General features: G+C 39.7%; 1 protein-coding gene across 3 annotated transcripts in view; it reads left to right on the top strand.

Moving 5' to 3' along the window:
• LOC144823960 (zinc finger protein 777-like) overlaps positions 1–24,813 on the top strand; it is a 169,745-nt gene that overhangs the window by 52,360 nt on the left and 92,572 nt on the right. For all 3 annotated transcript variants that reach the window (XM_078682945.1, XM_078682929.1, XM_078682937.1), the window contains exon 3: positions 17,192–17,318. In XM_078682945.1, coding sequence (XP_078539071.1) covers positions 17,192–17,318 — 127 coding nt within the window. The remainder of the gene's footprint in view (positions 1–17,191; positions 17,319–24,813) is intronic.

Raw genomic sequence — 24,813 nt, 5'->3', positions numbered from 1 at the left:
ACATCTTGTAAATTGAGGTTAGGTAAATTCCTGTTTTCAACGTACCTTTGAGCCCAGTGAATATAACTATGTCCAACAATCCAGACAGAAAACATGGTGAGAGAAGGTTCTCCTGCAGTCAGATGAAGTGTGGCAATGAAATGGCAGTTGAAAAAATGAGAGTGTAAAATGAAAAAAAACTGTGGAGTTTCTGTGTTCATGAAGCAGTAACAGTGATTGGTGGATTTTGATTGCTGAAAACAGAAAGTTAGGGTGCACGGATGTGTTCTTTGTAAGATGTATTTTGAGTGGTCAATAAAAAATCATTAAATGAAAGAATGCACTGGATATGCAGGTGCACTGAGAGTTCAGAGTTCAATTGCAACATTGTTGTGTGAACTTGCAAACAACAGAGGTCTTCCAAGAGGTGGTTGCCATGCAGATAAGGCAGAAAGGGCAGAGGGGGGATGGGTTTTCATTTGAAAAAAAGTGAGGGAAGACTTTTGATTGGGTGACATGAGAGATATGTGTGAAGAATTACAGCATTTCTGTGCTTTTGATAGCTGCAGACTCTGGAGTGCATACCTTTTGCTCTGCTGAAGACAAATTGGTGTGTTTCTGAGACTGTTTTCAAACTCAAAGTATTTGCTAAGGTGAGAAAATATTTCTTTAATTTAGATAGAGAATAGTGTGCTTTAAGGAGAAAATTATGAATTATGTGGCGCAAATTGCTTGTAAATATGCTCCCACCTGTGCATGGAAAATTTAGATTTTGAATGTTTGTGTTACATAGCCATGTTAAAAGTGACCCAACCATGCAGGAAAGGCAATCAAAAAACGCTTATGTGTCTTAAGGACATTTTAAGTAATTTTCCCATGTGCAGTGTTTTGAAATTATGATTTGAAAATCGTTTTTGAGGTAAAGGAATGTTGTTAAAATTTATGTGCGCCATATGCCCCCAAATTTCTTTTTCAGGGGTGCAGCAGGGTGTTATTGAGACACCCCTGCAGCTTTGGAAAAATTCCTAATTTGCGATGAGCAAATTGTTAATCGCAAATTGCACCTTCGTTTATATGAGCCTCCTAGCGCATGGAAATGAATGGGTAATTTGCAATTAGCAATTTGGAATGGTAAAGAATCGCTATTTATTCCTTAAAATTCGCTATTTTGGAAATGCAAAATAGTTATATGATACATATGGCGGTTGATGTCTAAGAAGATAAGAAGCTTAGGGATACATTTATGATGACTGGCGCAATGAAGTTGACATCACTTACTTCATTGGTAGAGCTTTACATGTATTATGTCCTCTGTATTCTTCATCAAGCGTAACTTTAATCTGCAATCCTGAGTAGGCCTCACCTTAAACAAACCTCTGGATAGGCCACATCTTATTGTCATCCTGAATTAATCATTTAAAATGCTAGGGACAGATTTATGATAGGTGTATGCCTCTTTTGCGCCACTTAGAAAACACTGTCCATGGGGAAATGACTTAAAATGTCCTTAAGACACGTGAATGTGTTTTTTTAAAACGTTTGCAATTTTTTTGGGTCACTTTTAACATGGCTATGTGACTCAAACAGTCAAAATCTAAATTCGCCATGCACAGGTGGGAGCATATTTACAAGGAATGTGCTCCATGGGGAAAGGTCTTATAATGTAATATGGGAAAAAGGACATCAGAGACACTGAAATGCCTTATAGAGAAGCATCCACCATTATGTCCTTGTCATAAATTTGCAAACCATTACTTTTCCCCAAAAACGATTTTCAAATCATAATTTGAAAACACTGCACATATGGAAATGACTTAAAATGTCCTTAATTCAAAATTTGCTATTCCTTATTTTGCGATTGCACTGAAGGATTTGCAAATTTTACGATTCCTTAAATGCAATGTATCAAACAAAAAATATGTAAAAAATGATATTAAGGATTTGGAAACTACCACCAACTTCTAGTTTGTGGTAATTTGCGAATTCTTTTCAAAAAGCATTTTTTTCTAAAAAACAAAAGGTCCCATATGACGCCCATACATGCCCTTAGGGCATGTATGTGTGCCATATGCCCCCAAATTTCTTTTTCAGGGGTGCAGCAGGGTGTTCTTGAGATACCCCTGCACGCTTGAAAAAATTCCTATTTTGTGATGAGCTAATTGCTAATCGCAAATTGCAACCTTCATTCCTATGAGCTTCCTAGCCCATGGAAATGAATGGGTAATTTGCAATTAGCAATTTGCTCATTGCAAATTAGGAATGGTAAAGAATTGCTATTTATTCCTTAAAATTTGCTATTTAGGAAATGCAAAATAGTTTGATGGTACATATGGTGGTTCATCTGTAACAAGATAAGAAGCTTAGGGATACATTTATGATGACTGGCGCAATAAAGTGCACATTACTTACTTCATTGGTAGGCCTTTACATGTATTATCTCCTCTGTATTCTTCATCAAGCGTAACTTTAATCTGCAATCCTGAGTAGGCCTCACCTTAAACAGACCTCTGGATAGGCCACACTTTAGCGTCATCCTGGATTAATCATTTAAAATGCTAGGGACAGATTTATGATAGGTATATGCCTCTTTTGTGCCACTGTGCGTCACTTTTATGATGCAGCGGCGGTGCAAAAGATTTGCTATGAGGCGACAACATTACAAATTGATGCATTTAGGCAGATATGTCATGGTGTAAAAAAAACGTACCACATGAAACCGATGCAGCAGTGATGCAAAAGATGCACCATGTCGCAAGACAGGCCTCACTTGGGGCCATATGTATCAAGCTAATTAGCATTCGCAAAGATCAAAATTCTATGAATTTCGGCCTTTGCGAATGTTAATTAGACAAATGGTATGTATCAAACAAGTTTGATGCAAAATAAGGAGTAGCAAAATTTGCTATTCCTTATTTTGCAATTGCACTGAAGGATTTGCACATTTTTTTGAGACTACTTAAATGCAATGTATCAAACAAAAAATATGTAAAAAATGACATTAAGGATTTGTAAACTATTGTGGTAAATTGGTGGTAATTTGTGAATTCTTTTCAAAAAGCTTTTTTTAAAAAAAACAAAAGGTCCCATATGACGCCAACACATGCCCTTAGGGCATGTATGTGTGCCATATGCCCCCAAATTTCTTTTTCGGGGTGCAGCAGGGTGTTCTTGAGACACCCCTGCACCCTTGGAAAAATTCCTAATTTGTGATGAGCAATTTGCTCATCGCAAATTAGGAATGGTAAAGAATCGCTATTTATTCCTTAAAATTCGCTATTTAGGAAATGCAAAATATTTTGATGATACATATGGCAGTTCATCTCTAACAAGATAAGAAGCTTAGGGATAGATTTATGATGACTGGCGCATCACCAGGGATGTGCCAGTCATCCTGCGCCGCTGTTCCGCCACCCATGGTGTGCTGCATTTACAATGCGGCGCAGCATGGGGCAAAAACGGCACAGATGCGTGACGCATCTGTGCCGTTAAGGTGGCGCATTGCTGGAGTTGTATCGCAAGTGCGATGCAGCTCCAGCAACGCTCAAGGGTGCACCATCTCCACAATGTTGCGTCAAGACCTATGCCTGCTTCAAGCAGGCGCAGGGTTTTGACGCAGGTTTCTCCTATCTGATTGTAAATGCGGCACACCATGGGTGGCAGAGCAGTGGTGCACGTTAACTGGTGCATGCCTGGGGATGTGCCATTTAACATAAATCTGCCCCTTTACATTTAAGTATGTGCAGGGGACACAGAGTCGGTGAGGCTTATCCAAGGTTAAGAAGAGATGAGTCCTGTTCAGTGAAAAATTAGACATAGGCTTCACCTGCTCAGCATCGCTGGACATGGCTAAATAATAGCTGCAAAATTTTACTCTTGTTAAACAATTTTACTATTATAATCTCTGAGATTTGTCTCTTACTCTGCAACATCTCATTGTTGTTATCTTTCTTTAAAGATAAAGACAACCTCAACATGAGCGACAATCTGCAATCAGTTGATTTTGACCTCATCATTGAACTTGTAATTGAAACATCAGTGGATGTTGATCCCTTGGATGATTTAAATCCTGAGGATGAAGAAGAGCGTGATGAGGATGCAGATTTGTCCGAATTATATGACATAGGATGGGAAGCTGACCTGCCTATGGAAATATAAACATTTATTTTTAAAATTTATAATTAATAAAAAGTAAAAAGGTAAACCGTTTAATTTAAAAATAAAGACACCTTCAAAAGCAGGTTATGTGTAGTGTCTTCAATAAAATATTAAAATATGCTGATAAAATTAGATCAGATTCACATATAAAATAGCATAGGTAACATAAATATAAATGTCATTTCTTTTCTGGTATTTCTGTATTGTAAATTTGCAAGGACTAAAAAATCTTCTATTTAAAATGTCAAGTAGTGTGTTAAGTTTTTGATCACTGTTATTGTTTTACTGTTTGGTAATAATGGTTAATAACATTTTTTATTATATTTTACCACAGATTCAACTGCAGATCATTTCAAGATTTCACCATGCCTACAATAGAAAGACAGAGAAAGGCTGCAAAACGTCAAAGACAGCAGGTGAAAAAAAATAAGCAGCAGTCCTCTAACAAAAAGATTTGTCAAGTCACGAAGAAAGCACCGGGTAAGAGCACAAAACAATTCATAAGAAATATGTGTAGTAAAAAAAATATTACTACAGAAAATGTTTCAGTCCATAAAACGAGAAGGAAATCAAATGGAAAGGAAAGGCCAATGAAAAATGTTACTGCTAGAGCAAGAGATAACTCTGTGCATGATAGTAGAAGGAAACAACAGTTTAGGGAGATTCGTAAACGAATGTTCCGCAACAGGATAATTGGCAATTTGTTAAAAAATATTAAGAAACGTCAACAGAAACTGGTTTTTTATAAGAGAAAAAAAAAAGTTGAGAAAGTTATTGATCAGGCATTTGAAATTAAACGTAAGTTATTTATTTTGATAATCAATAGAATTAGGAAGCTAAACAAGGCAATTTATGATTTCAAAAGAAATAGTAGATGGAAGAGAATAGTTAATCGTAGTAATTTTTGTGAAGTTTTTTCTGGAGAATGGATGCATAGTTCAAGCTGTGAGGCATTTTTTAATGAGGAGAGTTATTTCCAGGATAATGATTTGGTGCATGCAGTTGACACCAGTGGTCCTGCTTATGAAGTGAAAGATGGTTGTCCAGTTGAAAAAGAAAAACTTGTGACAACAGAGGCAGAAGAGGTGTTAGGTAATGAGGTTTTAGGAAGACGTGCTAAGGGTCCTGTGTACACCTGGAAGTGTAGTAGTATTTGCAGTGTGCGACAGGATTCCATCAATTTGCTTTGTGATTTTGTACGGTCATTTAATAAGAAAAGATTGAAGCAGAAAATAAGGTTGTTGCAAGAATTAGATCCTTGCAGAGTAAGAGAAGTGACAGGTTTGCATGGTCATTCACTGGCTTGTCTTTCCAGGAGAGTATGCCAGAGTGTTTTTCATCATTTCAGGATGCTAGCAGTGCATCATAGCAAAGTGAGGAAATTAGTTAGAATGTTGTATTATGCTAAGAGTCCAGCAATTATGCTTAAACAATTATGCGCTGCTCTTTTGCATGGTTCTGAAATAGATGTGAAGAATATATGTGAAGAAATTGAGTTTTGTTACTTTGGAAGTAAAGAGGAGAATGTTGAAATTGAGCAAGAAGAAGAGGGTCATGTGGAAGATAGTGTACAGGTTTCCAGTACAGATAATTTCCAGAGGGAAATTGCGACATTTGAGGTGAAATCAAGTGAGAGGCCTAATTTCACTTGTGTGTGTTGTCGACGCACTTATTATAAGAATCAGACTAAGTTAGTGGATTTATATGCAAAAAGTGAAAGGGAAAATAATAGTGAATGGAAGGATTTTGCAACATACTTGATGGTAGAAAATTGTTTTGATTTGGGATTGGATCAACGTGTGTGTACTTATTGTTGTTGCAAATTAAATCAAAACCAGATGCCTGCTAGAGCAGTTCATAATAATCTGGAATTGGTTGAGATTCCTTCTGAATTGAAGGATTTAAATACTTATGAATCTATTTTGATTCAAAGTATCCATCCCTTTCAGGCTATTGTAAGAATGGAGCCAAAGACAGGGAAATTGCCTCCATCAGATTTACAGAGAGGATTAAAGGGAAGAGTTGTTTATTTGCCTCTAGATTTGAAGAAAAACATTAACACAATTGGAGTAGAAAAAGTGGAAGAGGAACCTCTGGTTATCTTAGTTAATGGGGTTCCGACAAAGAATAAGAAAATATGGCAAGATTTAGTAGATGTTAGGAAAGTTAAAAAGGCAACATTGTATTTGAAAAAAATAAATAAATACTATAAGAATGTATATGTTGCAGAAGAGGAAGTAAGTGAGGAAGAGGATAGCGATTTGTGTGCTGGTCAAATTGGGAAAGTAGAACCCTCTACTAGTGAAGAAATATATGAACATTATAGTGTTCATCCTTTGCATTCCAAGGAAGTCATGGGGAATGCTATTGAGTTGTTTCAAATGAAACAAGCCAAAGGGAGTCCCATTAGTGTTTGGGAGGAAAGTTTGGAAGCTCGGTGTTTCCCACAGCTTTTTCCAACAGGTCAGGGAGGAAGATATGATGAGCGACCTCATCAAATTCCTGCTTCTGAATACCGGACTTTGCAATTGTATGCAGGAGATGCTAGGTTTCGACAATGCATTCCTTATTTGTTTCATCTCCTGTTTGAAAGCGATCTGTCTGGACTGTCATATGCAGTGAACCACATCTTGAAAAGTGGTATACACATGCAAAACATCTCGGCAAGTGACTTTATGGATAAAGTCAATGTCCAAGACAGTATTTTGGATTCTCACCTAATTAATCTCATGGCGTGTCAGCGTGGTACTAATGAGTACTGGTACCGTCGTCATGGTGATTTAAAATGTATGCTGAGGAACTTAGGTACTCCCACATGGTTCCTCACTCTGAGCTGTGCCGAGTATGGCTGGGAAGACTTACTTGAATTTCTACGAGAGGCAAATGCTAACGTAGATAACATCGAATTCAAGACACCCGGAGAACTGTGCTCTTTGGATCCAGTCAATGTATGTAGGTACTTCAATCATAGATTTGAAGCTATGATGTCTTTCATCATGAATAAGAAGAATCCACCTCTTGGAGAGGTGTTGGATTTCTTCTGGAGAAAGGAGTACCAAGCAAGAGGTGCTCCTCATATACATATGTTGCTGTGGATCAAGGATGCACCTAAATTTGGAACGGATCTAGAAGACTCAGTGATGAGTTTCATCCAACAGTATTCTACGTGTGCTGTTCCAAACGCAAAGGAGAAGAAAAGCCTAAGAGAAAAAGTTCTGCGTTTCCAAAGCCATCGATGTGGAAAGTACTGCCGTCGTAAATTCCGAAACAAGGACAAGTTCTACACTAAATGTTGTTTCGGCTTTCCACGACCGGTGATTTCTAAAGGAAGAGTAAACAGTTTGATGTCTTCGCTGCGACACAATGTCATGAAGAAATCACCTAAAAACACTTACAATTTGAAGAGGAACGAAGAGTCCAAGTACATCAACGACTACAACCCGGTGATTTTGTCCATGTGGAATGCTAACATGGATATACAGTTTGTGGCTGATAACTGTATGGCTGTGGCTCGGTATGTGACGTCTTACATCACCAAAAAAGAGAAGACAGAATTGAAGGATATGTGGGAGGACATTTCCCATGAAAAGAGCCTCAGCAAGAAGTTGTACAGTTTCAGTCTGAAGATGTTGTCGCATCGAGAAATCGGAGCGTACGAATGTTCTGACCGGTTGTCTTCAGCAAGTCTCTATGCCAAGTCCAGGAGTATCGTTTGGGCGAGTCTTGGTCTTGCAGCAACGCGTAATCGAGTTCTCAAACCTGTGCGGGAAATTGAGTATTTGGCGGAAAAGGAGCCAAACAGTACCGACATTTTGAAGACAAACATGTTGGATACATATTATCCAAATCGAAGCAGTCACCTCGAGAATGTTTGTCTGTATGAGGTTCTGCAAAATTACATATTCAAGAGGAACATCAAAGAAGATACTGAGAAAGGAGTGTATGCTGTAATAGGAAGTGAGGGATGTCTGGTCAAGCAAAGAAAATGCCACTTGGTAAACCATCGAAAATTGAGTGGCGAATCTCCTGAAAAAAAGGAGTTTTTCTATTTAGCACTTTTGCAACTTTTCAAGCCTTGGCGTGCAGAAGAGGAACTGCTTGGAGATTTCCTCTGTTACGAAGACTCTTTCAATGCCGCCAAGGAGACCATAGAATGTCCTGCTTTTCCCAAATATGTAGAAATGTTGAATGCGGAAATTGAGCAGGAAGCAACGATTGCAGCCGAGATTGCCAGACAGTTCTCAGGACAGTCAGAGTTCTGCTTCATTGAGTCAGGATCCACTAGGAGGACCTGTTATCGAAAATGAAGCTGCCACTGCTATGAATGAAGTGGAAAGAGCCATGGCACATGCTCCAGAGGATGCGGTTAACTTAGAAGAGTTGGAAAGACAACTCAACGTTGAGCAGAGGAAAATATATGACGAAGTTACCATGGAAATTGATCATGGATTAAGTCATGATAAGAAAGAGTGCTCATGTACGTCGTTGAAGCCTGTCCGACTGTACGTGAGTGGAGAAGCGGGAACTGGAAAAAGTTTCCTCATTAAAGCAATTTCATGCTATTTGCAGGAAAGGACAGAGTCATCGCTGTCTTGTGTTGTCACTGCTCCAACTGGACTGGCAGCACATAATATTAAAGGGATTACTTTACATCGTTTACTGATGCTGCCAGTGGAGCATGACAACAAATTACAATATCACAAGCTATCTGGAGATGCTTGTTTTGAAGTTTCAAGAATCTTGAGGAAAATGAAACTTCTTATCATTGACGAAGTAAGCATGGTTTCCAATGTCATGCTTGCCTTTGTGCATTTGAGGATGCAAGAAGTTCTCAAAACAGAGTATGATGTGTTATTTGGTGGCAAACACATCATTGTTTTCGGAGATCTTCTGCAGCTGACACCAGTGAAAGGGCAACCTGTGTTCAAAATGCTCACGCATGAAGATACCAGGAAGTGCCTAGGCAGCATTGGCAACGTCAATATATGGTTAAACTTCAATTATGCTGAACTGCATGAAAATATGCGTCAGGCGAAGGATGAAGTTTACAAGACTATTCTACAAGATGTTAGAATTGGAAAAGTGACCGAGCATGGGAAAGAAGCTTTACATGCACGATTACTGTCAAATTTATATCCAGAACAAGATGTTGTGCCTGAGAATATTTTTCAGAAAATTACTGAGAAGAAATCTGGAATATGTTTGATGCCAACTCTTGCAGAATGTGCCAAATTTAACAACAAAATGTTGCATTTAGAAAAGCAAGAGATTGTGAAACTGGAAGCTATTGATAGAGTAGAGCATATGGGATCAACAATTATTTTGTCTGAGAATCTGAAAACAAAATTGGATTCATTAGAGAAGAGTATATCTAAAACTGCAGGTTTTGAAAAGACTCTGAATGTGTGTTTGAACTGCCGTATAATTTTAAGAAGGAATTTACATGTTGAAAGAGGTCTGGTAAATGGATCAATGGGTAATGTTGTTGATTTTGTGAAATACAGAAATAGAGATGGAATTGAATTTTTAAAAATTAAATTTGATGGCATTGAGGAAGTACAGCTAATTGCTCGTTGTTCTGCTAGATTTTTGCTTGTAAAAGACTTATATGTTCGCCGTAAGCAGTTTCCTGTTTGCTTGGCATATGCGGTGACAATCCATAAATCGCAAGGTTTAAGTGTAGACAGTGCATTGGTGAATATTGGCAGTTCTGTGTTCAAGGAGGGTATGGCATATGTGGCATTGTCACGAGTTAGAACTTTATCGGGATTGTACTTGATTGAGTGTGATGTCACAAACATTTGTGCGGATCTAGATTGTGTTAAGGAATACAATAGGTTAAGAAGAGAGTATGCGCCACATTTGCCTCAGTATCCTTTGTTTGAGAAACGTGTGGTAGGCCGGAAACTAAGGAATGAGAACAATACTGGGGAGGTTGTAGCAAAAAGACAAAAAGTCAATGAACCTAATATTACAAGCAGAAACAAAAAGGATTCTGTTGAAGATGTTGTTGGTTTTCAGTTTGAAAACAGTTCTGGTGTCAACTGCTATGCTAATGTAGTGGTTAATGTTTTGTTTTCTCTAAAAAATGTAAAAGAAGAGATTGTGGTCAATTCTGATCAAAGATTTAGCAGTTTGTTAAATTCTGTGTTAGAGAAATGTAGCACTGATAGAAGAAACATAGAAAGTGTGTCTGAAATTCGAAATCTGTTAGACAGATGTTCAGGCCAAACACAATTCTCTCAAAATATTCAGCAAGATTGTCAGGAGTTTTTAATGTATATGCTTGATGTATTACATGCTGAAGGTGTAGATGTAGATCAGCTGTTTGGGCTTTCTTATCAATGGCAGCATGACTGCGAGAACTGTATGGTATCAAGTACTACTAGTGTAGACTCAGAAAGATTTATATATTTAACTTTGCCAGACAGTAAATCAGTCTCCTTTAATAAGCTAGTAAAAGCAGCTGATCACAACATGGAGTGTAGCCAATGTAAATCTGAAATGATGTCCACATTATTTATACGAACATATGGCCAGTATGTCATTTTAATGTTCCAACGATGTAGGCCTGATGGAACAAAATTGACAACTTTAATTAAAAATGTTGTAGCTTCGCAGTTGTCAATATCAGGAAGGACTTTTGTAACTGCAGCAATTATATATCATGACGGCCCTTCAATAACATCAGGACATTACACAGCTTATTTAAAGTCTAGAAATGGCTGGTCATTCTGCAATGATTCTGTTTTAATTTTCACACAAAAATTGCCGTATGACCTTAAAAACTCTTACCTGGTGTTTTTAAAACCAAAATTTTAGGGAAATAATCTCGGGATGTGCTCTGTGGAATTTCAAGAAGTTCTAATGGCTCCTACACAATTTGGCCTTGAGGATAAGTGTAGTTCAGAGACATAACTTCTAAACATAGGACTGGACATTATGGAGAAATACGTGCACTTTGAATGAGTTCAGAAAAACTGTTTCTTTTTATAAGCTAATTGAAGCAGCCAATCAAAACATGGAGTAGAGGGAATGTAAGTCTGCAATGCTGTCTACTGTTTTACATTGCTTTGTGATTAAAAGTGATGTAGAGAATTAAATAATTGTAGTAGTCATAGAGGTAGTGTAAGTCTGCTTGTATCAGTGTCATAGGAAATGTAGAACATGACTGAGCAAGAAGGGGAAGATATTACTATTCCAGGATTGTGAAAATGATCTTCAACATTTTAATTCTGAAAGTTGCGGAAATGCCAAATGACGGGATTGGCTTACAAGAAATCCAAGAGTTATAAATGGCTCTGACCAGATTTGGCCTTGTGGAAAATTGTGGTAGAGAGCAAGAAGTCATTTATTGCATGTAACGTGTTTTTAAAAACGATGGAGATTTTCTTTCAGAAAGTGGCGGGCTGAAAGTAATAACAGCACAAAAGAGTGTAAGCTGTTCATAGGACATCCTTGGACGTCATGGAAAGTAAGTTAACTTTAAGGAGTTCTGAATTTTGATTTCTGATGTTGTATGGGTTTTTTAAACACAATCATTTTGATTGTGTTTTTTTCCCCCGCTGTTACATGATGAATACCTTCAAGTCACTGTTTTTAGTGAATTTTGATACATTCTGAGAACAGCAAAAATAAACCATTTAACATGTATAATTAATTCTGTACTGTTTGCATTTATGATGTATATGTAGAACTGTGTAGGAGGCATGGAGAAGGTGAGGCTTCTGTAAGTGTCAAAGTTGTTGCATGCAGTGCTGCACTTCTGCGTATTCTTTCATATGCTAGACTACATCTGCACAATGAGATACCTAAGCAAAGGAAACACAAGTGATGTGATTGTGAAATGAGCAAAATAAATTGCATGTATTTCAATTACATCACCTGTGTTTCCTATCATTACGAATCACATTGTGCAGATCAAGTTTAGGTCTGTCCAGGGAAACATAGGAGGTTTGGACTTTGTTGAAGAGTGCAGTGGACATGACTCACTTCATTGGTAGACCTTCACATGTATTATGTCCTCTATTCTCTTCAACAACTCGAAATTTCATCTGCAACCCTGAGTAGGCCTCACCTGAAACAAACCTCTGGATAGTAGACATCTTATTGGCATCCTGAAGCAATTATTTAAAATGTTAGTGTCTTGCTACACTTTTCTGAAACAACAGCAATGCAAAAGATGCACCATGTTTTAAGATAGGCCTCACTTCATCTGCATCAAGATACTGTTAGTTTAAAATGTATATCTTTAGGACTGTGTAGGGGGCCTGGAGAAGCAGAAGCTTCTGTAAGTGTCAAAGTTTTTGAAAAACTGTTTGTCCTTCAATCTTTTCCCTTGTCTTTTGTAATTTTTAAATACATGTTTTAATATTTTTCAAATGTTTGTTCTCTCTTTCACAGATTGAAAGTATAAAAACAAAAAGTGAGTAATTTAACGACAATTATAAGGTAAATATTTTGTACTGTTTTCGTTACATTTATATCACATTTAACTACTATTAGTTCCACTGCTTCATTTCTTTAACCCTCAGTTTCCTGCCTTTGCTACTTCCCTCATTCCTTTCTCTATTACCTACTTACTCAACTCCTTCCACTCTTTTTCTCAGTCCCTCTCTTCTCATAGTTCCTCACTCTTGTTCACTCACTGCGTCTCTATTACTCTTAGTGTCTTTGACTGATCAGTCTATCACTACTTGTTCATAATGCTTTCTCTGTGTAGTTGAAGCACACTAAGGGGAATATTATGAACACAGCCAATAAAATTATTGCTCTTTTTATTGGCAGAAAACTGGTGCAAAAGTGGTTTTAGTGGCAGTTTTCTGCCACAAAAGCAGCTTTAGCGACACATTTCTGCCAATAAAAGCTGCAAAACTTTTATTGCCTATGTTGATGATATGGCTCTATGTTAATTACATTTCTTTGCTGTTTCAATTAATCTTTTTCTGTTATTTTTTGTTTTCTGTTTTCTATTTTTTCTCTCTGTTATTCCTCATGTTTTAATCTTATTTTGAACATTCACTCACATTCTCCAAGAAACTCTTCTTTGTTAATGTTATACTCTCTTTTTTTTCTTTCACTTCGTTATGTATTTTGTTTTTCACAATTATACCCTCTTCTGTCTTTTCTTCGGTAAATAGATCTATTAAACAGTATCTCTTCTTTACTCCCTATAGCTGTCTTTCTTTTAACATCACTCTCTGTTTCCTTTCCTTATACTTACACTTTTTTTATTTTTTTTATTTTTTTGGTTAGCTCCCGGTCCGCGTACCGGGAAGCTAACCCGGAAGCGAACCAAAAGAAATAGAGCTTGCCAGAGTGCTAAACATTCTAGCAATTTTTTTGGAAAGGGAAGGTAGTTCTGAAAAGAACTTTTTTTAAAATATTTTTGTTGTTTTATATTTTTTTTTATTTTTTGAACATTTTTTGGGTTTTTTTGTATTTTTTGAACGATTTTATATTTTTTTTGTTTTTTTTTGGGGGGGGGGAACAACAAAAAACAGGCGTTGAAAATGGCTCAACAGGAGCAAAAAAAAATTACTGGGGGCGGTTAGGGCAATCATGGTGTTCATACGCCAGGTTGAGTGCATTGATGCTCATGTTGCCACAAGCTAATAATGCACGACAGTGCATACATAAGTGAATCATGTGCCCAAAATTTTCTTGAATATTTGGCACAGTTTCCCGTGCCTCTTCTGGTGTTAGAGAAACCGGTATTGTTGGTCTGGCCACAGGAGTTGGTCTTGGATTGTCGTGCATATCCCTTAATTCTGCCCGGCTGTAATTTAGGGGATGTTTCCTTGTCATGTGCCTGTGCATTGTGTGATTTCCAAAGCTATATTTTTTGTCCGTCCCTCTGGACAATTGTTCCTTGCATATCAGGCAGGTGACATACCTTGCGTTGACTTTTTTTTGGCCACGAGGCATTGAAAAAAACTGCCAGATGAAACTGGCTTTCTTTCTGGAAACCCGGGGCAACTCTTCTAAAAATTGTGGTTCTTCTCCCTCCTCATCCATTTCTTCCTCTTCCTCCTCAGTGTTGGTAAGGACCTGGGGAGGTGGTCCTCTCTTCCCATGAGGAGGTGGTGGTGGTGGTGGGGGTGCACCAGCTGAAGCAACCAATGAAGCCATTTTCACACAAGCAAAATAGGTCTTCCAACAAGCAAAATAGGTCTTCCTCTCACAATGATGAAAGTCAGAGTGAGGAAAGAAGGAGGGGTTTTCATCATTTGGGAAAAAAAATACTTCTCAACCAATGAAAAGTGTTATTTTTAGGTCACCTGACCTAGCCTTCCATCATTATGAAACTAAAAGTGAAATGAACCAATGAAAAGTTTTATTAACAAGTCACATGACCTCTCACGCTCATGTTACGCGCTGCGGAACGCTCCCCGGTTAGCTTCCGGGTCGCTGCGCTTCGCGCCTCGGTCCGCGCCCCGGGACACTTCCGGGTGCGCTAACGCGATACGTCACAAGACGCATTTCGCGGCAACGCGATACGTCGCGCTTTCGCGCCGCGGATCGCTTCCGGGGAGCTGCGTTTCGCGCCTCGGTCCGCGCCCCGGGGCACTTCTGGGTGCGCTAACGCAGTACGTCATAAGACGCATTACGCGGCAACGCGATACCGTCACTATGTTGATTTCTTACCGGTTCGCGGACCGGGTCGCGGAATCAAATTGAGCTAACGGGAAGCTTCCCGGTTCGCGGACCGGGAGCGAAACAAAAAAAATATTTAAAAAAGATTATTAATAAACATATAAAATATATTTTTGGATTTAAAGAAGAATACATTTTACAGCTATATATATTAGCTTTTAAAAAACCAATGAAATTCACTGAAAAAACCATAGGTTATAGACCATATATAGTTAGGAATTAGCATTTACAAAACCTTGAAAATTCACTGAAAAAACCATAGGTTATACACCATATATAGTTAGGAATTAGCATTTAAAAAACCTTATTTTACTCACACAAAACCAATGAAATTCCATATATAGTTAGTTGTACTAACTATATATCACGCACCCGCAATCCACTGCTGATCATGTCACATATTACATCATTCATGACATGGTCAGTGACATCACTGATGACATCACTGATGACATCTCAAATGACATCACTGATGACATCACTGATGACAACATCCAGTGACTGTATGTTTCTGTGAAGTTAAAATATGTCTTACATATTGAAGAATGAGTGGATGTAGAAGTGTCTGAACAAAGGATTTAGTAGGTGCATGACTGACTGTATGAGTGAGTGATTAAATGGGTCTCACTGAGTGCATGGGTTAGTGACTAAACTGTCTTAATTTGTGCATCATTATGTCTGTTGTTATGTAAACTGCTGCATGTGTTGATCAGTAGCTATATGATTAACTATATGGGTTATTGATTGGTTGCCCAAGTATTTGTATGGGAGACTGAGAGTGTGTATGGGTGGCTGGGAGGTGTATGGCTCTCTGCATAGATGTATGGGTTCAAAAGTGCATGTGGAAACAGCTGTATGGGCGGTTGACTGTGTGTATGACTGTATTGGTGAGTGAATAGATATCTCAGTGCTACATGTCAAAGTAAGTACATATGTAAAATACAGTACATGTGAGAGTTGACATATATAAATAACTGTGCATAAGAGCCAGTGAATGTGTGAGTGGCTGTATGGATCATTGTGAACTTGTATCCAGGATTGTATAAGTGAGTAAATATGTTTTAGTATATGTTTGAATAAGTAAGATGTGTTTAACTGTATAGTTAAGGAAATGGAGGTGTGATTGATTGTTTGCATGACTGACTAGGTGTGTGTGTAACTTCATGGATGAGTGACAATCTGTGAGTCTGTGTTTACACTGAGTGTATCTAAGGTTATATTAGAGTCTGAAGAGGTTCATCGTATTATCACATGAATGATGTCATCAGTGATGTGATCAGTAATGTCAAATGAGATGTCATCAGTGATGTCATCAGTGATGTCATTTGAGATGTCATCAGTGATGTCATCAGTGATGTCATTTGAGATGTCATCAGTGATGTCATCAGTGATGTCACTGACCATGTCATGAATGATGTAATATGTGACATGATCAGCAGTGGATTGCGGGTGCGTGATATATAGTTAGTACAACTAACTATATATGGAATTTCATTGGTTTTGTGTGAGTAAAATAAGGTTTTTTAAATGCTAATTCCTAACTATATATGGTGTATAACCTATGGTTTTTTCAGTGAATATATATATATATATATATATATATATATATATATATATATATATATATATATAATATTTAAAATTCTGCTTTATAAAATGAGAAAATTGCAGCACATTCATTAATACAAACACAAGGCAGATATGTACACAGCACCAAGAAAAAATTGCTGTAAAACAACATTCTGTACATCTGTTGTACTGGAATGCTTAATTCGCTTTGTCGGGATTGTAACTCATTCCATGCCGCTCAGTTTTGTTGTAGCACGGAATACTAACCTCATTGATTTAGCCCTCCCTATGAAAATCTCTTTGCAACGTATACAGTGACACCTATAGAATGCCAATGCACACATCTGTAAAATGACAATGCAGGCATATGTAAAATGAAATTCCTGATATCTGTAAAATTATATTATGGACGTTAAAATATCCTATCTTTGTTTGCAGATGAATTGTTACTTCTGAATATTAGGACCAATATTAAATGCCGATCAGTTCAAGTCTAACTCTTGATTCAATGACCTGGAATTGTGCATCAATAGAGATTTTTGATGTCTGTCAGCCTGTTTTCTGTTTTTTTGCTTCGAAGAAACAGTCTGATGTTCAAAAGGAAGCATTTTAGAGATCTATATATATTGCACAGGTCTTAGCTTCGTAGTTGGAACGTATGATCACATGTATGCCTTACTGGCATTGGGAGATAATGATGAGTGACAAAATGGGATAGAGCAGGAAGTAGAGGAAGTCCTAAAGCTCACCTTATTCAAAATGAATATATTATAAAATGTATTTTTACGTGACTGAAGTCACTTTACCTGTCATGTACAATTTTGTTTTTCAGGTGTCGAGTACTATCCATGATGCCACAGCCTATTTTTCAGATGAAGAATGGAAGCTTCTGCACGAGTGGCAGAAGGGGCTGTACAGGAATGTGATGAAAGACATTCAAGAAGCCTTGATCTCTCTTGGTAAAGCAACTCTTTCTCTATGGGGTTTATAAACCGTGAAATGCTCAAAGGACACTGCTGTGAGAAGAGAATATTTTTAAAAATGTATTTACTTTCCTTGGGAAATCCGAAACAACTAAGGCTGTTCACTCTTCTGTAGAATGCAGTGGCGGCTCCTTCACAAGAGCGGAGGAGCATTCCACTCCTGCTGCGAGCGCAGCAAGCAAACGCACATAAATAAAATGGCACAACAATGCAATTTTATTTTGCCACCAGCTGGGCTGAATCCTGCTACTGCAGGATTACTGCGCATGTCGGGTTGGCCTGCTGGATACCTACAGCCAGCCCGACATGCACACTGTAGACCCAGCAATCTCTGGGCTGTGAAACCGGTGAGGGATTGCTGGCACTGGCCTCAAAATGAGCACTGCGTTACCCTGCTCCCACCAATCCTGGAGCTGCTCTCACGCTGATGAGAGCAGCTCCAGGATTGGTTGGAGTCACGTTCCAGTTCCACTAAGCAAGAAGGAAGTCCTCCCATTCCTGCTCATGGAACGGCGGGGAGATGTGCAGCGTTTATGGTGAGTTTGGCGCCATTATACCCCTCTGTATTTTATAACCGGTATCCGCCACTGGTAGAATGTCTTTCGTAGATCCGCATAAAAACTGAACTAAAAAGTGAGAGTATGAATGAAAAATAAGTATTAGGAAACAGTGCTTCCAGCCAGTGGCTTTATATAGGGTAGTATTATGGGGTATTATATAAAGGAGGTATTACTTATTAAACCAATAGCAGGTATAGTCCGTACATGAAATATTTAAAAGCGCTTAGTGAGAAATGCATAGTCTCTTAGAGCTCACTGTAGGAAAGTAGTAACCGGTGCTACAGTATGTGAATCAGATGACAGCAAAGTGCTCATGTGATGAGGTAATATGAAAAGCAATCAACTTGCTTAAAATAGTTTAGTTGTTCAACCGTTTTGTGCAATAATAATTCAGATGGTAATCTGTGTGGGCCGTTAGACGTTATCAATCTAGTCTGTACAAACTGCATAAATATGGAGTTTGGACCAATAATTGTAATTTGATACATAATTGTAATTAATACTAGGTTCTTCATCAGGACATAAAGGTCTGTCGACACTAAACTGCACCCTTCAAATGCAATAAATGGTATTGATTGGTGTTTAAACCCTAGAATGATAATGTCCAGTCCAGAAAGGGGATTAATCAGAAGGCACTGATTACAACTTCATAAGAATTCCATGAGATAAGAAAATAATGCAAACTCATGTTAGAAAAAAATAAATAAAAAAAGACCATTACCACAGAAAGGGCTAAAAACGAACAGTAAGGTATTAAATAGAACTATTTGACGAATACTTCACAACTTTAAAAGAATACGTTCTCAACAGCCCTCCTTCAAGAACCCTGCAAAACAACAACTCGCAACCCTTTCCCTACACATGAATCAATCTGCTAAGGTAGAATATGTTACTGCTAAAGAGCCCCAGCAGTCAAAACAGGAGTCCAGACTACCCGAAGCTAAGATCAACAGCCTGCATCACACTAAGATAGCATTACTTTCCACTAGCCCTAGGGCCCCTAGCCCCAGGCCAAGCCCCAACACCGGTCCATACCAGTCATTGCCCAGGACATTTAGAGATGTACTCATATGGCAGATAATAAGAACTGTGAGATAATATTAATGAATAGGAAAATAAATACAGAAAAGACAGATTGGCAGATTGGCAGATTTTAACACAGCAACTACAATAGCGCAAACTACAGACTGGGACACTCTTACTGAGAAAAAGCGAAACAGGATACGCACTATTCTACACGGCGTTATTCTCGCACAATACCTTAGAACAAACACAGCGCCCAAAGGCCTGCTTGTCACTAACGCTCCAAGAATATTCCTTGACGACGTCACTTTCAGAAAAGACTGGGCACAGATAGCCTGGCACTGCACTAGGGACTGGCTTATCCTAATAATAAAAACTGCTAAACGTCTATCAGACGCAGTCCTAATAGAAATCCAAGCTACTGAAACCCATTTCAAAACCACTCTGACAGGATACAAAAAGAAACTGGAAGATCAGAATCGGGAGATGAACGATTATAAAGAATATCTAACCCAAACCAAGATAAAGAAATTCGAAAAGGACCTCAAGAATTTCAGCTATTTAAAAACGTATCCTTATGCTGATGACGCATACACTGCACCCACAAAAGGCCAGAACACTGATAGCTCGGGAGACAACAGTTCCATATCTAGCGGCTCCAGCAATGGATCCTACAAAGCTAGAGGGAGAGGCCGTGGAGGTAAACAACGGGCACAACCTTGGCAAGGCCCTCCACAATTCCAAAATTTCGGACCACCACCATTTGGACCCATGCCTCCATACTATGGATATCCACCACTATACCCGCCAGGCCAGGTGCCGTATTACCAAAACAACCCAAACCAAAGATATCCTTTTTTAGGCCAAGGCCGCAGACCCCGCGGCAAGAGAAGGAATCCGCCACAGCAAGTACAGTGGGCACCTCAACCAGCACAGTGGACAGCAGAAGAGGACCCAGTGAGTGCCAACACAAGGAACAAAGCCAAGGAGCAAGCAGGCCCCAGCAAATAACTGAACCAACAAATACTAGCACTCTAGTATTTAACCTTTCTGACACACCCCTCACCAATGAGGAAACCAGCGTCCTTAACAAAGGACTGTCGTTCGTTCCTACCACCAGACTAGATACTTTTAAACTCCATGTCGAACTGACCGAGTTTTTCAGAAAACTGAGGTTAAAAGCGTTTTTCGAAAATAAGGAGAAACCCAATGACCCAGAGATCATCAATGAAACAGGCCTGAAACCTAAATCCAACTTCACCCCGCCACCTGCCACTGTGCCAGTAGAGATCAGCACCTTTGAGTTGGCAGTATACTCAGAGGTCGAGAAATTACAGCCTCAAAACCATTTCAATAACCTTTCCTTTCGAGACAGGGAAATTGTCAAGAAACTCCAAAATGACCCTACTCGCATCATCAAACCAGCGGATAAAGGAGGCGGAATAGTCATTATGAACAAAAGCGACTACGACACCGAATGCCGCAGACTTCTAAGCGACACTCGCAACTATAGAATATTACAGAGAGACCCCTCTAAAGATTTACAGAAAAAGATCACAGAACTAGTACAAGAGGCTGCTGACGCAGACTACATCTCGAAGCAAGAAGCTGAATATCTTAATACACGTGACGCAAAAGTACCCTATTTCTACATCATGCCCAAAGTGCACAAAGGGGTCACCACACCACCGGGCAGACCCATAGTGTCAGGCATCAAATCACTTCTTGAACCACTATCACGGTTCTGTGATCACTACCTCAACCCGTTAGTTCAGAAAACTCGATCCTACATCCAGGACACGAAACATCTCCTCAACATCATCAGAGATGTCAGGTTCGACCCAGATAAACATCTCCTGGTCGGACTGGATATTGAGAGCTTATATACGAGCCTCCCCCATGATGCCACACTCAAGGTACTCCACGATGTCCTGATGGAGATTGATTGGCAACATCGCACCCCTCGTCACTTCATCCTGGACTGCGCCTCATTAGCATTGAAAGAGAATTATTTCGAATATGAGGACACATTCTTCCTACAAACCAATGGGACCTCTATGGGGAGTGTCTTTGCGCCCAGCGTGGCGGGGCTGTACGTCCACCATTTTGAACAGACGAACATCGAGGCCCCCACGAACCCCTACTCAGGTAACATAACAATTTGGCGTCGATATATCGACGACATTTTCATTGTCTGGGAGGGCAATGAGGAGACACTAAAAGATTTCCTCACTTGGATCAACAATCTTGACCCGTTTCTCAAATTCACCTGCACCAGCAGCCCAACAGAACTAGCATTTCTGGACCTCAATATAAGACCTGATCAGGGAGGCCTAACAACAACCACTCACTACAAACCGACATCCAGGAACTCTTTGTTGCGCTTTGACAGTTTCCACCCCAGACCCCTGAGGGAGAATTTGCCATTTGGGCAATTTCTGCGCATACGCCGGAACTGCAGCAACCTCCACGATTTTAAACACCAGTCTAAAGCCTTGGTCCACAAGTTGGAAGACCGGGGTTACCCATCCAGAATCATTTCAAAATCCTGCAAAAGAGCACGTAATCAGAACAGAGAGGCTCTTCTTGACACATTTGTCAAACCACAAGAAACACCCACCATGACATGTGTCACCACCTACAATACCGCCTCAAACCAGGTCTCCAACATAATCCGCAAGAATTGGAAGATCATCAATTCAGGCACCAGGAACTGGGATCTCCCCCGGTTTGCATACAAAAGAGCACAGAATTTGAAGGACCAACTGGTATCCACGAGACCCAGAAAGAAACAACAAACAGGCCAGACAATTTTGAATGCATGGGGTCTACCGGAGATAACAGGCCACCAACCGTGTTACAATTGCAGCGTCTGCCACCTGACTACCCCTTCCAAAACATTATCTTTGGAAATTGGAAAAACCTGGACACAACGACAATTTACCAACTGTAACTCATCCAACTTAATATACTTGATCACCTGTCGTTGTGGTTTGAGATACATCGGTATGACCACCAGGAAAGTCAGAACCAGGATGACTGAACATAGAAGTACAATGCGCTGTGGCAAAAACATCAGCAAGCTGACCCAACACTTCATCACCCCAAATCATACCCCAAATGACTTCAGCTGGACAGTCATTGAACAATTCGCACTATCCAACTGCGATGAGAAAACACTGCTCTCCAAAGAGCAACGCTGGATTTACCGCCTTTCTACCCATATAGAGGGGCTCAATGATTCTATTCCGTGGAATGCCTTAGCCAGATAAACATTCCATGTGTGTTAACAACAATAAGTCTGTATCCCTGTCTGCGCTCAGACTCGTGGTCTGTCCCATCTCTGTATTTGCCTCTATGCCTCTAAATTTGCTAAACTGTTGCTTTTTAATCATCCCTTGTCCCAAATGGGCCATTACCCTTTGGTTACTACTTCCCCATAGCGCATGCGCTAGTGTGCAGATGCCGCTACTATTGTTGTCTATCGTCTCCTTACCCCCAATGGGCCATTACACATTGGTCCCTTGCCACTAGCCACATTTCTTCTACACATCTCCAATGCGCATGCGCTAATGTGTAGGGATCTGCAGTACACGCATGCGCTGGAACTGATTACCGCGCATGCGCAACGCGAGTGCCACTGTCTCCTTGCACACGCGCACTCAGAGCCAGCGCGACCACACCCTCTTCCCCTTTTCCAGGTGCAACCAATTGAACAAGCTATTTAAGCCCATGCCTGAGCCATGCAAAGTTCACTCGGGACACTGGAGCAGGACGATAGGTCGCAGGAGCACGCTGATCGGAAATACCGTGAGTAAACGAGTGATCTCTACACGACGCTCTGGGTAAGCAGCATTTTCTCCCCACAGGTACCATCCTAACTTTGACCTTTTACAACGTTTAGGGTCTTCTTCCCCTCCCTGCCAAGTGACCCATGAGGCTTTAACAGCAAGTAGCAAGTGTGAGGAATTATGTACCATACTTACCTGTACCTCACGCTATGCTTGTTTCGCTGTGTAGCCCACCACCGCCACTGCGTTTAAAACTTTACCGCCATATTTCACCTCAGCCATGGAAAACACTCATGGCCACGTTATCTGCCGCTCTAGGTCGCTCACGCACACTAGAAGTCGGCCAAATGTTGTGTTTTGGTAAATACCATTCTCACTGGTTCTCCCTTGTATGTCTGTATTGTCTCTATGTTCTGTGTACAGTAAAGTAGAGGGAATCCCCCTCTTACACGTACAGCACCTTAGCGAGTGCGACACTTTTTTACCACACATTGTCACTTAATATAGTTTATTGTCACCCACACATACTCATTGGTCCTGAGGAAAGCCAGTTTTAATCAAAAGGCCTGGCTGAAACATGTAGACCACAAGGACGTAGGAGCTCTTAATACACTCCACATCGTCCACAGCCTTTTTATCTTGCTAACAGGGGCCCAGATATTAAAATTTACCTTTCACCCTCGGGAACTGGGACCACCTGTATAGCTTTTAACCTTTCACGTTCATTCTCACTATCACTGCACACTCAGCAAGCATACCAGCTCCTCAGTAATCTGGAGTCTCAGCACACCCGGGACACATTCGGTGTCACTGTGGTGGGCCCGATGATGAAGCATGACACCAACTAGGTTGGTGTGTGAGGGCTTCATGACCAAACCTAAGGGTTTGCCCGCAGATGTACCTCCTGAGTCTCACTAACACAACCTAGCTAGTCCTATATTGATATTTCGACACTAAACTGCACCCTTCAAATGCAATAAATGGTATTGATTGGTGTTTAAACCCTAGAATGATAATGTCCAGTCCAGAAAGGGGATTAATCAGAAGGCACTGATTACAACTTCATAAGAATTCCATGAGATAAGAAAATAATGCAAACTCATGTTAGAAAAAAATAAATAAAAAAAGACCATTACCACAGAAAGGGCTAAAAACGAACAGTAAGGTATTAAATAGAACTATTTGACGAATACTTCACAACTTTAAAAGAATACGTTCTCAACAGCCCTCCTTCAAGAACCCTGCAAAACAACAACTCGCAACCCTTTCCCTACACATGAATCAATCTGCTAAGGTAGAATATGTTACTGCTAAAGAGCCCCAGCAGTCAAAACAGGAGTCCAGACTACCCGAAGCTAAGATCAACAGCCTGCATCACACTAAGATAGCATTACTTTCCACTAGCCCTAGGGCCCCTAGCCCCAGGCCAAGCCCCAACACCGGTCCATACCAGTCATTGCCCAGGACATTTAGAGATGTACTCATATGGCAGATAATAAGAACTGTGAGATAATATTAATGAATAGGAAAATAAATACAGAAAAGACAAAAAGTAGCCTCAATCTCCCAGAGCTAGCTTCACCTAGCAAACCATCAGTGTCACCCCTACAACCCCCTGTCTCTCCTCATCCCTGGTAGGGAGTTAGAGCTGAGATTTTCTATCTGGCAAGACTTACAAGGCTCTGCAACCTGCTAACAGAGATATGAAGAACTTGTTACTCCTATCAGAAAAATGTCTTATCAAAATTGGAGCTCCTTCAGAAATCAGTAGACGAACCCCATAACAAACTAAATCATATCCCAATGTCACCGACAAACAGACTATACCGTCCTCTCAATCAACTCCGATATCTGACTGACAATGAGATACAAACCGTATTGCTATCTTATGGATCATCCCCCAATCTTCACCCTAAGGTGCGCAAACATATCATTCAATCAGTCCTAATCCACACAAATAGAATTGCAAAGACTAACCATAGAATGTCAAACCTCAACAACCTGAAAAAAGTGATTTTAATTTACGAAAAGCAAGACTCTATAAGGGTCAAACCACAGAAACCTATATTGTGTCTACTACTTAACTGTTGTTCAGCA

Source organism: Lissotriton helveticus, chromosome 1_1, assembly GCF_964261635.1.
Source record: "Lissotriton helveticus chromosome 1_1, aLisHel1.1, whole genome shotgun sequence".
Taxonomy (NCBI): Eukaryota; Metazoa; Chordata; class Amphibia; order Caudata; family Salamandridae; genus Lissotriton; species Lissotriton helveticus.
This window is presented reverse-complemented; position numbering and strand designations above follow the sequence as displayed.